Source organism: Crocodylus porosus, unplaced genomic scaffold (assembly GCF_001723895.1).
Source record: "Crocodylus porosus isolate Cpor-Errol unplaced genomic scaffold, CroPor_comp1, whole genome shotgun sequence".
In the NCBI taxonomy this organism is placed as follows: domain Eukaryota; kingdom Metazoa; phylum Chordata; order Crocodylia; family Crocodylidae; genus Crocodylus; species Crocodylus porosus.
In genome coordinates this window covers 14,219,628-14,235,765 of record NW_017728886.1, presented here as the reverse complement: position 1 = coordinate 14,235,765, position 16,138 = coordinate 14,219,628, and the positions used below count along the sequence as shown (strand labels likewise).

The following is a 16,138-nucleotide window of genomic DNA, read 5'->3' as shown; positions in this document are numbered from 1 at the left end:
TGAAAGTGCTTCTGTAATGTAATCATTGAGACCGGAAGGGTTCATACTGTGTCTGAAAAGAGACAATGGAGACTGGATATATCAACATAGCAGAAATCGAGTTCATTTGTGATTCAGTCCCTTTGACTATGGTTGTCATGAAAACTTCCTACTTTGATCAGCAGAGGGTGGAGAGAAAAATCTTCTAAAGGCCTAAGGATGCAGCACTGTTGTTTACTGTGCACTTGGCTTCAGTTCACGCCCCCTTCCGGAAGAAGCAACAGGGATAGGAGCATCTTGCACCTTGACCTGTCTAGACGGGAGAGAAGTTTTTTGTCCCGGTTACCAAGGGCGAGGGGTGCTCTTTGACCCCTGGAGCACTAGCTGTTGAGACTCTCACTAAGTATGTAGGTAGTGTCTAAATGTTTCTGCTGAATTCTTGCTTAATTCTGAAGGAAAGGGAATGGACAAAGACATGGACCAGCTGTTCGAAAATAAAGCTGAAATAGTAGAACCTGGGAGAAGTTAAATTTTGTAAGCTATTATTTTCTTCACAAAACCCCTGGGAGGTATTAAACAGCTGCATCTGAGTTGACGAACAGCAACTAAGACAGACCAACTGAAAGCAAGACTTTCTACAACTCTGCTTCAACTAAAGAAACTAAGTGACTCAAGCAAGAAATCCTGCATGCTTATGTCGAGAGAATATCAACTGTAGTCTGTTTATCTCCTGCGTGTTGTATGTCTTTTTTGAATGGCAATATGTTTGCAAATTAAAATATGGTAACTTCATTCTACAATTGTTTCAGCATAAAAGGGATGTTTTATGGGAACTTTAAATGTTTAATTTTTCAAAGTGTCACCTTAGCTTTAGCTGACATTTTTAATTATGTATGTAATAGAATATATGTCAACAATTATGCAGATTAAGAAACGTGCACTTGTTCTTTTTCTCTTTCTGTCTGTGATATGTCTGTCTAACACAATCTCTTAAAGGTGTTTTCGGTTTTATTTATAATAAGGAAAAAAATCATTTTTCCCCTAATAGGTTCCTTTGGCAAAATCAGAGACCGTCTCAACAGAATTGTTGGAAAATATATGTGATAGATTGAATGGTAACCAACTGCAAGTGGATCCTCAAGCCCATTTCAAGAGATTTGCTCCTAGGAAAGATGAGAAAATCTCTGCAGATTTTTAAAAAATCTATTTTTATTCTGATGCTTACAAAGCTTTGAAGTTTGCGGTAAGCCAACATAACACATTGGTAACTATTTATTTTTAACTGTTAAAATGTTATTAGTATATGATAAAAGACTTCAAGTACTAAAGTTGGGAATATAACACATTGTTTTAATAACATTAATATATGCTAATATGCTCTGTATTGGCTTGTGCTTCAACTTAAGTGTTTTGAAAGGTAATAATGCAGTTTGTATTGTGTGTTAGTGTTATTTAGAACTCTATCTGGATCTGCTGAGTGTTTCATAAATATGAATAAAACATTTCGAGATGACACTTTAGTTGCAAAAGTTAACCATGGACTATGCTGTATGTTTACATGCTACAAATTTCCCAAACTAGAACAGTTCTAACTATGTTTTACTTGGGGAATTTTTAAAAGTGATTAAATATAAATGAGTGTTTTCTGTGCAGGAAATAAGTGAATTGTGGGGTTGGGTAAAAACCCAAATTAATACTAATGTAGTTTCAGATATTTATAGCCAGATTATGGAAGATGGTGTCATCTTTTTTCTTAGGCCTTGTTGAGTAGAGACAGATTTCTCTGAGCTAACTCAAGAATGCTAACAGAGCTGAGTTAAAAATGCTGAAGTGTGGTAGCTGGCTTAATGCCATTTTTTTCTTCATAAATATGCTTTGTGTATGCATTAAACGTCTTCCTAACTTCAGGAAACACACTGTATAGAAAGGGGTGCATAAGATAATGAAATGGACAGTGGTTTGCTAGATCTGATTTTACATACAGTTCAATATTCAGCTTACCACAAAAGTAGTATCATGAGACTAGCAAACCCATGTAATAAAGCCATGTGTACATGAAGTGGCTTTAATTTTCACAAAAAGTAAAGAAAATAGCTCAGTTTTAGAGTAACTGAGCACTGCAAAATGTTGACATAAAGCAGCTTAATTTTACCGTTGATGTGGCACATTCTAATTTTTAGAGAAAGATAAAATATATATTTTTGTTGTGGATTTTATAACTTCCATATTTAAATCAGATTTTTCCTCAGTGCATTTTCTTTTAATTGCAATCCAGTTAATGGGATTTCTCCTAATTGTTTAGTAATTAACCTGTAGTGTGATGTTTTGGGGAGAATACGTCCTTCCTAATCTGCGCTCAAGATTCCCCAAAGATATTGTAGTTAATGCAGTACTTCAGTGCACAACCTTTCTTAGGTACAGTCCACCGGCACTGTGCCTCACCAGCAGCACTGAATCATGTTCAAGATGTCAAAAATCCATTTTGTATCATTAAAGTGAATTACCAATAGCTTTTAAAAGGCTGAGTATATAATTTGGTATATAACTGTCAATCGTGGTGTCTTTTGCAAAGCCAAAGATGCATTAGTTTGGTCACAGAGCTTCATTTATTTGCACGTTGTAAAAACTAATGTAATAACACAAAATAGAGGGTTAGTTGATGGAAATTTCAAGCAACAATTCCATGACTCTAGTACCTTCTGTTGAAAGCTGTTCTTTCCAAAGTGAGTAAAATATGATCTTTAAGTGATTTCTTACCCTGGGAATGTATTTTTGAAAAGACAGCCAGGCTGGCCTTGAGTTAAACCTCAATATCTTGCATTGGCAATTCTCTGAAAAATTACACTCATCATTTTGTTGTATAAAACAGGAAGTGCAAATGAAAACAAGGTGGTTCTTTCGACTGTATTGCTACAGTTTGGGGTTAGCAGTCTTGTTTATTTTTAACAGCAGTAGAAAGGCACAGTATATATTTTTCATTTTTTTTTATTTTTCTAGTGTGAAAGTGTCGTAGAAGAGTATGAAGATGAAATATTCTCACTTATCGCCCAGGAGGCAGACTATCTAGCTGACAAGCTGTGCAGTGAAAAATCAGGTACTGTGTCTGATGTAACATGTGCTCTCTCTACAGCATTTTTTTCAAACCTAGTGTACTGCTTTGGTGCAACAAACCACTTTGGAGGAGACGCGTTCAGTAGCTGAATAAGCAATGACATTGCACAACTTTTCAAAAAACTGGTTGTTTTAAAAGATTTTAATGTCTGCTTTTAATTTTTTCACACATTTTAACGTAACATAATTGTAGCGCTCCATATCCAGTGCAGTGTGTTCTCCTCCTAATGGAATGTGCTCAGCACTCTTTTCACTCTGCGTTTGCTTTGCCATCCTGTAGCAAGGAATGGAAAAAACCCTTCTGCAATACAACACAAAAGTTTTTTGGACTTCAGTAGTTAGTTCTAGCCTGCAAAGAAAAATAGGAGCAATAAATATATAGCTTAAAAACACCGGGGCATAAACTAGCTAAGACTCTTTACTGATGTCAGCGAGGAATTCTGCATAAAACTGCAGGAACACTGTAGTCTATTAGAAAAGATAATGTATTTAAATACATTTGCTTTCTCATACAAACTGTATTGCTCTCAAATTGACTATTTTTTAAAAACTTGAACCAGTGGCAAAATAAAATCCTGTATAAATGCCATTTGATTTTTTTTTTATTTAAAATATGAATACCTTTTATATACATTGGATTCTTTTCCAATGTGATTTTATTTTATAGAACCATTTTTAAATCCAAGAAGCCCATCATCTAATGTGCTTAGCACTGTTGGACCATCCCTTTTGGAAGTGCTCTCCTTAGTGATAGAATATGCATGAAAATATTGATCTTAGAATCAATACTTATAATATTGGTATGTGCTTTTGGAGGTTTCATGTTTTTATTATTTGCACTGTAAGAAGCACATACAGAAAGACTAGTAACATTGGTAGAAGTCGACTTGTTAGAAGTTTATAGAAATGAGTATCTATCTATCTATCTATGTTTGCTTGTGTCAGAATATCCTGTAACATCTGCAAAAAAGTACAGTCTAGGAGACTGGAAATCTATTCTACAGGCTCAAGTTTTCTTTGCCAGCTATGCAGAAAGTTTTGATTTTCTTTTATAGCTTTAGATGTAGTTACTGAGCTAAATTTGATCTTATTAATATTGTAGATGAAGAGACTAGCATTAATAATTCTCAAAACACTAGTACTTCTCCAAAATGCATGGTATTATATTTTAGGCTGTAGTTTTTAAAGAAAAAGTTCTCTGGCCATTCATAGATGAAAAGTAAAGATATGTATAGGATGATGTAGAAAAATAATTATCAGCTGAATCCATTTTTCTCATAAACAAATTAGGAGTTGGGTAGGTTTCTTCACCTCATTGGCTATTGTCATAATTCCCTGGAACCCTGCTGTAAAATAGTCTGCTGTTTTTAGCCCATTTAATAATACTGTAAAAATACTAGTCAAAGTTATGCTAAAATTTATGCTGAATCCCCACCTATTGAAAACACTTTCCTGAATACGACACTCTAAAAAAGTCACTTTTGTTTTTTAAATTATTTTATTGGGTTTAGACTTACTTATTTACTCCTATTTTGGATGCATTTCTTCAGACATTGTCACTTCAATAATTTACAGCAGAAAAGATTTTCATGTTTGTGTCCCAGCCTTACTCACATGAGTATCCTCACTGAAGTAGGTAAGACTGCTTATGTGTAGGGGGTGAACAGGGCTGGGTCCTGCCTACCTGAAGAAATACAAAAAAATGCTTTGCAAAAGAAAGAAACTTGAGTATTCTTTCCTCTAACCAGGAGTTGATACAGATGAATACGGTGTCATTTAATAAGGAAAACAATGTAAATGTTTGTAGTTTCAGACTGGAGAACCTACAATGATAATAGTCATTGATAAAAAATCCTAGTATCTAGTGACGAAATGCAGTTATATAAATTAATCTACCGCTCTATACATCATCTCACTTTACAAGTAACAAAATTGTGTGAAAGGTAAACATAACATAAGATAAGTAACTTAAAACCCCCCCACTCTGCTCAACTTTAACAACTAAATGTAACAATCTGTAGTAGGGAATAAAAAGAGATGTAGTAAACTGCAATGAAAAATTTAGAGGAAAAAGTCTCCCTAATTAATATAGCATGGATAATACTGCAATATCTGAATGGCAGGAAAAAAGGCTGCTTGGATTTTTCCATGGAATTTGGCATCCAACTCTGTGGTAATGGAAACTGTGATTTGCTGAAATTGTGTGAAGATACATGCAGGGATTGTGGATTTATACGTATCTTATAAAAGATACAGCTCTTAAACTTTAAAGCCATACTATCAATTCTTATCTATCTTAACATTGTAAAATGTCATTACTATGTTAAACTAAAGCGATACTATAGACTTATCATCCTACTGTCACCTATTGGCTCTTTATTCATAGTTGTACATATGAATTCAAAATACCATATAATACTTCTGTCAAAATTACCATATTAACTGGCCCAAATGACTATATATAAAGACTTGCCATGGGACAATTCTGGATTTTAGCACTAACAATTTTATCTTAAAGTAAAATTAAAATAGTTATTGGTTTTGTTCACTTAATTTAATTTAATTCTGTTTCACAAAGAAAAATATATGAATTTGACTTACTCTTGTGACCTGTGACAAGCTTTCTAGTATTGTTTTGAGCAAATAGGTCCCTTTTGTAGTATACTAAAGTAAAATATTAAAGAGTTTCGTATCCTTTCTGTGAAGAAAGATGACACTAATGGGAGTCCCATGCACATTTTAAAAAGCAGCTCTACCCACACGACATGTTTAGTTCTGTCCTTAAGTTGCAACATTCCTTCAGACTGTACATGTGCATTTACAATAGTCATGTTTCTTGTTTGATTAAAAGACTGGGAAACTTCAGTGAAGTTTTTTTTTAAATGATCAAACTGATATTTCCAAGGACAGAATGGTTTACTGTCATGTATTCTTTGATCACGTAGACAGTCTCTTTATTTAACCGGGAGTCCTAAACTGCTGATTTACACCTTTGTATCTACAATTTTTTACCTGTCAAAAATCTAGGAGTTACATCTCAAACAGGCTACTATCTTTTTGGCTTTAAACAAGGAGTTCAAATTTCTAGTTTGACCAATGAAAGCATAAAGCGTTGGTTTAAGTCTAGATACAACTAGATGCTGGATAAAAGTTTTCATTTTTTATTTCTGGACTTTTTGTTTTACAAAGATACAATTGTGGAACACTGACATGTCACTGGTTTCTCAGTCATATTCTTTTTGTGGAGTTATGATAGAAATTCATTTAGACCAATAAGACGGAAGAAACCGGCCAGCAAAGGATTATATTAATGTATAGACTAGTGCCAGTTGATTTGTCACTGGAAAACAATACAATATTGTATCTTTTGCTAACAGTGAAAGCTATAATTAAAGTAACACTGAGACTCCTATTACTCTTTACATGCTCATAACTCTGAAAAATTATTCTTTTGGCTAAAATATCCCCATCTTGGTCTCATCCCAAAGGTGACTTGAGTCATACAGTTACTTATTTGCTTATTTTGAAAGTTTGAGCTTAGGCTAGTTGCCAATTTTTTTTGTTATGCAAGACTGAAAAAATGCCTTCTACTGTAAATAGATGTATAAGCCTTTTTTCTGCACATGTCTAACACACACAGCTATGTTTTGCAAGTTGATACTTTCCAGGTGGTTAGTCCCCACCAAGGACTGCTCTCCAGGATCATTTACTAAAACTAAAAGATATAACAGTCATAAACAACTAACTACATGTTTTCTATATGTGCAGCATGTTACATTTCCAAAAAGTTTAATATATATGATACCATCTACAAGATTATGGGATAAAAGAAAGACATCAGGTAGGTTGTATGTGGTCTTCATGTCCATTCTACTGTACAGTTCTGTCATTTCATACGTCTTTCACTCCGTAGATGCAGAGGTACAGAGTAAACCCAGAGATTAGCGCAGTCAGCCCCTCTCCTGTAATGGGCTGTGTTGGTTCACAATTTGGTGAGACTTTAGAGGGATGGAAGGGTCCATGCCTCCAAATGTCTTGACAGAATTAGGGCCACAACCCCCTTCTTTTAAAAAAGTCAGTTTATTAAAGAAAATCTTATTTTGAACTTAATGTTCAAGTTACAGTTAAACACTATGAAGTCGAGCAACAGCAATGTCAAATATCACACTAACCAGAATTTATCAAATTGCATATATGGAATATTTTGCATTACTGGTAATATTCCAGAATGTACCTTTAATGGGCCCCGTTCTACCATGTGAGATCCACGTGTAGCTCCGACTGTGGCAGTAAGAACGAGGAAGTATCTGAGGAAAAGACTGGAATCTGTTTGTGCAAGTGCACTTGTCACTGGCCACGTCCTGACTTCAGAGGGTTTTAATATGTATTTTTGTGTAAACTCTATGTGTGACTTTTTGTGATGGATAATAATTAAATAATCTGCATTGAATAGCTCTTAATGGGATAATGATTCAATTAAAAAGAGCCCTTAGATAATTTTGTAGAGTCTTAAATGTTTTACTAGGATGTCACATCACACCTTACTGCACAAATCTTATTTATTCGTATTATTTAAGGAGGGGATCTAGTCCCTAAAATGCTTTAGCTAAACAAATCTGAATTTAAGATTCAAAGATGGGAAGTGTTATGGTACATTATGGTATTTTTTTAAAGGTCTGGTTGTTCTGTTGAATGCATAATCAGCGGCCAGGAAAAAAGACCATCTGGGTATCCAAGTGTTATGCTTTAACACTTGCCACTAGTCATTTGGGTAGAAAGTATTTTAAGATACTAAGTAATTTTAATCCTGGAAGCTTCAGTGGTGGAGGTGTTCTGCAAAAAACTTAGCTATTCTTCTCATTAATAAATTATACCTTTACTTTAAAATGTATATACATTAAACAACATGTACCCATGCAAATCATTAGTAACGAGCTACATTTTTTCCTTAGGTCTTTGCAAAGAACCTGCTACTTATATTGAGCTATAGAAATGATAAACTACTTAGATTACAGAGTAAAGTAAGATGACAATCACAAACATTCTTCCTGTGTAATCAAATATTGATGTTCTGTCTTTCTTGCCCCTGTAAAGCCTTCTATTTTTTTATTATTGTTACATTTTTAAATGTTCATGGGCTCCTTATTACTTTGGATGGTTTACTTTTCAATATTTAAGCTAAGGTCTGCATGGTTTTGTAAGGACCCTTGGTTTAACAGGGAATTCATATTCACTCTTGTGTCTATAGGTAACATTTATGATATCCCAAGATACTCTATCATTTGTGCTGATTTTCACAAATTCAAAGTCTGGTTGTAAAAGAATTTACTCTTTGACTGTTAAGAATTCCTGCTTAACAGAAGCCATTTTAGTAAACTCTTTAGTGCTACTGTGCTTCTCTCCTTCGTTTTAACGAATGGTTGATTCCTATGTATTTTTGACTACTTTCAAAATAGTTTAGAGTAATTGCTAGCCTTCTTTTCCCCCTATTGATGAAAGTGGAAAACTTCCAAACATTTATTCTTTTATAAATTATATAACTTAATGAAGTTTGTATAGTTTCTTTGAAGCACCTTTCCCATAAAATTTCCATGCAAATTTTGGAACTTATGCACAACAAAACGTTGAATAGAGAAATATTTTATCATGTATAAGAGCACTGTTGAACCATGCTGTAAATGTTCATGAAGTCTGCAATCAACAGTTATAACAAAACAGTATCTTAAATAGCAATAATAGTGCAATGACTTTCTTTAATGGAAACTATTAATGCAGAAATACCAAAGTGTCCATCCCATACTTTACATGGGTAAGGTATATCTGGCCATTTGCTTTTAGGGCAAACTATTGATTTAATAGCAGAAAGTTTTTCTCAGTAGTTTATAATTTTTTTCCTAAAGAGTAGCTATTAAATATATTAGTAGTCTAGCTATCAACAATGTTCATTTTCTAGAAAAAGTCTGTTAAAACAAGTTCGTCTGTGACTATTAAATATACATAGATTTATTTTGCACTCATTCTTTGTGCAGAACACACATAGATGTAACTGGAGTTGTGTGGAGTATGCTCCATAGCATGTAAAATAAGAATTTTGGCTGCGTCTCAGTATTGTGAAAGACTTGTATTGCTTAGTTGGAATTGGTAGGTAATCAGGATAGCGCATCCAAAACATTATAAAAATTCAGTAAAATGTTTAGAGGAAAAAACAAGATTGTTTTAATCTAAAAAGAGTTCTTAAAAATTTGTTGCAAATTGACTGACCTATGAATATATAAACAGACATTCAGTATTATGCATAATAACTAAAACGTATCTGGGAATGTATGAACAAATGTCTCCTAAAATTATTTATAAATGTTTTAATTTAGAAAATCAAGTACTTAAGCCATGGTGCAGAATTCTTAGCTGATGTAAATTCTCAGAGCGTCACTGAAGCCAGCATAGCAGTGCCAGTTTACCTCTGCTGGACATCTGACCCCGCAAGTTTATTTCACAGGGTTTTGTTGTAGGGTCCTTAATATTTGTAGAAGTTGTTTTGTTGTTTCTCTAATGTGGAATATTTTTTGAAATCTCCTTTTGCCAATTCAATATTATAGAACAGTTTAGAATATGTTACAATTTGAAAGTAGCACAGCAATTGTACTAGGTAGAATGGAAAATAGCTTCCATAGTGAAAGAACATTTTCCTCAGTTTTCAGTAATATACCTGAACTATAAACATACATATTAATATTCCATGTAGAACAAAGAAATGGTACATTAACTTTAAAACTATTTTAAAAACTTTAAACTACATCTGTATTTCATTAGTCATTGAAAGTGCAAAACTGATCAGCTTTTACCAAGCTGAGGACTTCAGTAGTGATCTGAAAAAAAGGGTTGCTTTCCAAATGCTTTGACTATGAATTATGAACAGATGAGTTTTCTGTTGGCTTTACTTAGATACATATAGCAAGAAAAAGTCTCCTTATCTTTGTTTGAATGTGAAAGTAAATTGAAAATATCAGATTCCTCTCTTGCTTTCATGTTGCCCAATTTTGTTGATTTGGGTAGAATTTAGTCCAAAGTTTATAATGTTTTTAGTCTATGAATGTGTTACAATAAAAGGACACAGTCAACTTGAAGTCTAGTCAATTAAGAAAACAGACAAAGGTGGATTCAATTAATACAACTGACTGATCCTGACATTGGTATAGGGTATCATATCACAATTTTTTTAATCTTATTTTGTATTTATTTTTTTAAAATGTATTTTCTCTCCCCTGTTACCATAGGAAGGATTTATAACCACATCAGAGAAAAGTAACCAACTTCTAGGGAAACAAGGCAACTGTCTACAAACAAAATGCTCTCAAACACCCAAAGTAAACACCTAAGTGGCTAGAAAGAAGAATATATCCTTCAACCCTTTTTCATTTCTAGTAATCTTTTATGTTGTCTGTAGCAGTACTCAGTAAATATTTTCAGACAGATATGTTTTTTTAAGTGCCCCTTTAAAATATTGATACTGTCTTATACTTTGCTGGATAAGCTCTGGGAATCATTCATGATACTGCTGTGTACAGGATATGAAGAAAATTCTGACTACCTGTCTGCTGGTTTCTATGCATCCAGGGTTATGTGCTGTCCTCAATCCATGTGTACAGCCGCTGAGGTCAGTGCTATTTCTGCTGAAGTTAGACTGCAATGCCAGAATATGGGCCTTCGATATTAAACTGTTATCATGAGCATATCTCTACATATGTGCGCAGTCTTTTTTCTACATACGTGCGCAGTCTTTTTTTGGATTTCAAAGTGCAGACAATATTGGACGATTATCATATTTATTCCTTATCGCATTGGTGATTAAACATGGACCAGATTCATTACCGCATCAAAGCAGGTTTATGTCAGTGTTACTGCAATGACGCAGTGTTAGACCACACCCGAGACTCAGTGTAGCCACCCTGGAAAAGACGGTAGAGCAAATTATCATTTTAGTAACATAATGCCCTTAAAAATCTTTGAGCTTCTCTGTAGCACACACTAATTTATTGTTCACTGAGAAATGTCATATCTAATAAAGCTGCATCCTTTCTAAATTATAAATGCTTTCTTTTATAAATTAGCAGACTATAAAGTCATCCTAGCTGTACTTGAGCCCATCAGTAGAGGCTCAAGCAGTTATATATACGCTTACTATGGTAGCTGAGCGTCAACTGAAATATTACCTCTTAGTTACCAATAAAAGGTAATTCACTGTGATTACTATATATAGAAAGTTTGGCTTCCAGCTCTGATAGCCTTTTGCTTTTCAAATGCATGGGCCTTCCAAAACTCAGGGAAAAAAAGAAATGAAAAATATCTTGACCTTGTGCCACAGTCTTCTCTTGTCCTGCCGTAATGAAGTCCAGGGGCTGCAGAGGTGTCAGGGAAGGTGCAATTTACCTGCTGCTCAGGTCAGCAAAAGCATGAAGATGGCTTGTAAGAATCCAAGGTCAGGTGCTTGGCTGGTGGCAGCGGGGCTAGTTCTGTTGACTTGGGATGGAGCAGTGTCCACTTGAACCAAACGGCGATGATGACACTGCTGAAATTAAGTTTTTGCTTTTCGTAGTTGGTTTTGTTTTGGTTCGGGTGTTTTTTGTCCCCCTCTTCTGTCAAGTCTTCAAGGCAAAGAACAAATTTGCTGTGACAGATTTTATTTTTAATGTGGATTAGTAGGAATGAGCTGAGGCCACTAAATTCATTTCACTTAGGAATGAAAAGTGGAATTGAACCAAGGTCCCACATGGGAAAGATCAATACTTTATTTACTAAGATAAGCCCTAAAAACAAGATTGTTCAATAACTAGTCATATTTTCTATTCATATTTGTTTCCATGGTCTGACATTTGCTCACACATGTGATAGCTTCATCAAAATACAGTTTTTGGAAAATGCATATTAGTCAGCAGTACTTTGTATTGTATTGACATAAGAAGCTGTTTTGTCAAAATATCACGAGCAAAGTATTAACTCGTGTGTTATTTCTAATATACATTAATTTTCCATAAATCCAAATGTATGAAATATTAATAGCACTTACGTAGTAAACTGTATGAAATGCTTTGTAATTATATCATACACATCCATAACACAGCATATTTCGTTATGGTAGCTTAAGTAGGTAATTAGTACTAATATTATTCCGTTGATAGATAGCTTAAGTTATGTTAGTCTCTAATAATTACTCTTACATTTATGTGCTGCTGGCAAAGGTAAATCCAGCTATATGTAGGGCAAGATTACTTGAATTACCTCCCTGAGCCAGGTAAGGCAGGCAGCATCCAGAATCATGGCTTTCAGTCAGGCCATGGCAGGGGGAATAGACAAACGTCTCCCAGGAGGTTAGGAGAGTGCGGGAGAGGGGAAATGATCGCATTATCTTGATATGGTTCTCTATTGTGGGCGAAGTGTAAATTTAAAAATGGCGTACACCTGATATTGTCTAATCAACCACCTGCTGAGATCATATAAAAGGTAGAGGGGGAGAGGGATTCAGCAAGGAAAGAGCACAGGAGGTAGAAAATAAATGTAAGATGGAGTAGCTATACTCCAAGGCTTTCATGGGAATCATATCTACGTGCAGAAGTATTGCAGCATCTTGTAGTCTTCTAAGAGTGTTTATTAACAGCAGAACTATGCTTAATATGATAGAAGTTAATTCGGCACCTTCTTGAGGAGCATTTCAACAAGGCTCCTTATTAGAGAGAGAGACCAATTCACAAAGCTCATTTAAACAGACCAAAACACTTTGAAACATAAGGATGACTTCATGCCTTTAAACATATTTACTGAATTGGCTGGTCTAATGGCATTCAGCAATAAATTCCATTGCCTTCAGGATCTACTGATAAAGAATCTGGTAACCGCCGCTTCTCGCTACTTTGGGGAATGTTAATAAACTGGTACCCAAGGAACCTTAGGTGTGTGCTATCGAATAGAGGGAGCTAAATGTCAGCTAATTAAGCAGAGCTGAGACCATGAAAGATCTTGTGAGTTAAAAGTTAAATATTAATATCAGTTTCAAACTTTATGAGAAGCTGGCTTAGTGGCAGAGGAGCAGAAGGAATATATATCCAGCATGTTCATGACATTTTATATTGCTAGGTAACCTTGCAGCAGCATTCTCGACCAGCTAAAGTTTTCTTAAAGCACATTCTGGAAGAACAGCCAATAAAGAATTATAACAACCCTTGAGGTGACACAGACATTAATGAAGGAAGAAAGAAAAGATTTCAGCGTGGCAGTGCTTCTCAAATGGTAAAAATCGTCACCGTCATATTAAATGTGACTTGAAGGAAAGGTGAGAGTTCAGAATGATTCATTTCTGGACAAGGTATAAATTGTCAGTGTTTTTATTTATCTGGTGCACGAACGTGTGCGTATGTGTGTGTGAAAGAGAGAGGAATTGATCAATTGTATGTTCTGCTAATGAGAAGCTCCATTTTATTGGAATTGAACCCCAGCCAGTTTTGATGTCACATAAGCACTGAAGCAGCACAAAGTTGCCACTGCTCAGATCTTTGGTGAGGGCCAAATAAATCTAAAATAGTGTCAGCTGTTTAGTAGTAAACATCCAATTCCAGCAACTATTTATTAGAGCCAAGGAGAGGCATAGAGTCTTCAGTGTGACTTACAGGCTCATGAGCAGGCTAGCCCCTGCAAAATAAAGATTAAACACTGTGCAACGTTTTGCATGCAATCACCTTAATATCTCATTTCTGACCAGTACCATCCTTTCCTTGTAGTCCTTATCTTCATAATCAGTACTGTCATTATTAATTGTATTACTGTAGCAACTAAAATCAGGGCCCATTGTGCTTGGTCCTGTACAAATACACAGTAAGAAATTATTTCTTTGAAAAAAAAACAACCCCCCAAAACCAAAATAGCCTGGAAGTATTATTTTCTTACTTCTTCCAGATCAGGAACTCACAGAGTAATTAAGTGAGTTGCCTAGGGTCACAAACAGCATTTGTGGCAGAGCCAAGTCTTAAGTCAGAGCCTTACCCAGGCAACATCCTTGTGACCCTGAACAAAGACTATGTTCAAAGACTAATTATTTGGCATGGTCTCTCAAATAAGTATATACATAAGCTCAAGAGAAGCACAAGTTCACTGAGACCCAGGAAATCATTGATTTGTATCTTAACTTGCACTCTCATCTAAACTATATCTTGGTGGTCAGAAAAGTGAGGTTTTCAGTTACATGGGCCTACATTTTTACAGGTTTTTCAGTCATGTTAAGTGAACATCCTATGAAGCTGTGTTAGCTGTCCATATTGCACCTTTGGCTCCCCTCCAGACTACAACACATGACTCCAGGTATGTCTGGATGCCTTTAAATGGGGTATTTCAGTTGTGTCACATTCACTTAACTAGAAAACACTCCCTTTATACCCAGTGAGACAGGGCTTTTTGCTCCTCTGGAAGAAGTCCTTCATAGTTTATGAAATTTATGACTGCTGTTAGGATGCATCTGAATATTTTTCCTGACCTGTTCCAATGGGAAAGAGCTGAAAGGATTGGCAAACCAAGGTAATGTTGCTTTTGGAGAAAAGGGCCTGCTCCATATTGTTTTCCGTGGGCAGATTTGTCCTTGGCATGTAGGATACAGATTTTCTCTGAATGTTGCAGTGCCCTTGAGCAGTGCTGCCCTCCATTGGCTCAGTCAATATGGATCCCTGAGGAACAACATCACAGTTATCTTGTTAGGCTCAGACAAAGCATTGCCTAACAAAAGAAATGGAGGATGAGAAAATTTTATGTTTAAATTGACTCATACAAAGAGAGCACCAGAAAGCCATGTATGTATGAGCCTCCAGGTGCTTTCTGCTTACACCGCTAAAGATAGGAGACAGGCTTGTGCTTCATATTATGTGTTGTTTATGAATATAACTTTCAGTGTGTGTTGCTCCCTCCTATTTCCACCATCGTTGCCAAATTTTTGTAATTTGGCAACAGAGTGGCAAGTTGCCCCGGGTGGCATAGGGGAGGCTGGGGCCAGCACTGGACCAGCCCCAGCAGCCTTACCTGAGGTCCTGGGGACCTCCCGGAGCTGCAGCCAGAGCCTAACTGGCAGCCACAACACAGCTCCAAGCAGCCTTGCTCCGCCGTTTAGCAGTGCATGCTGCCCAAGCATGCGCTACTTTGGGGGGTTTTTCCACAGGTTTTTTTTTGACCTCTGGATATCCAGGGCAGCATGCCCTTCCAGCGCAAAGAACTCCAGACATGCCGGAGAACTCCGCTCATCTGGACGTGCCCTAAGATTTCAAGCAGGAATCCATAAATGCTAAAACCATTCTGCTCTTCTATGGTCTCTCTGAATTATTTGCAACAGAAGAATTGCTCTACTATTGTTTTGTAGTCAGAAACAGAATGAAAGCTAAGAGCTGGCATTTTCTGCAGGATGCTTTGAAACCAACCAGGGGTGTCTTAAATCCAAAAAAAGGTTGAGAACCACTGCTTTAGTCTATCCAAATATAACTCAGGCCTGTGAATACTGAGGCCATGCTTACATAGTGGACTTTATAAGGTGCAAATTCTCAGCCTTCTACATAGTGAACTTACCATCCCCAGCAGCAGCATCCTCATGAAGGCTGCACTCTCTGGACAGGATGCCCTCTGAACCAAAATTTGGGTAGCTGTGTTTGTACTGCACTGTCATGTGACGGGGACAATTGGCCCACCCTTGTGCTAATTAGTGGTTGCAGTGAAGCTGTTTCTGGTTTAGGAAACAGCCTATGCAGAGCACTGCAGCATACTTGAGGCATCATGGTCAGGTACAATCAGTTTACAGCAGGGGTAAAACATAAATGATGCAGGCCTAGTCCATGAGCCAGGTGAATGGTGCAAGACTGGCCCCACAGGCCAAATCAGGCCTGCAGACAAGCCCCACATACCTTGTGTGCCTTGTGCAGAACGTGTCCTACACCAGCCCCACATGGGTGCCACCTGTCATGCATATCACAGACCAGCCATGCATGCTGCGAGCAGTGCATGGGACCTATCCAACACACCACATGCA

At 36.2% G+C, this 16,138-nt stretch overlaps 1 protein-coding gene across 1 annotated transcript; it reads left to right on the top strand.

Annotated features, from left to right (window-relative positions):
* The first annotated feature begins 355 nt into the window (after positions 1 to 355).
* On the top strand, positions 356 to 10,824 carry CNPY1 (canopy FGF signaling regulator 1). The gene is given in 5 exon segments (XM_019549062.1): positions 356 to 762; positions 1,028 to 1,222; positions 2,977 to 3,073; positions 8,043 to 8,111; positions 10,365 to 10,824. Coding segments are annotated over 4 exon segments (333 nt in total). The 5' UTR covers positions 356 to 759; the 3' UTR covers positions 8,081 to 8,111; positions 10,365 to 10,824.
* The last annotated feature ends 5,314 nt before the right edge of the window (positions 10,825 to 16,138 follow it).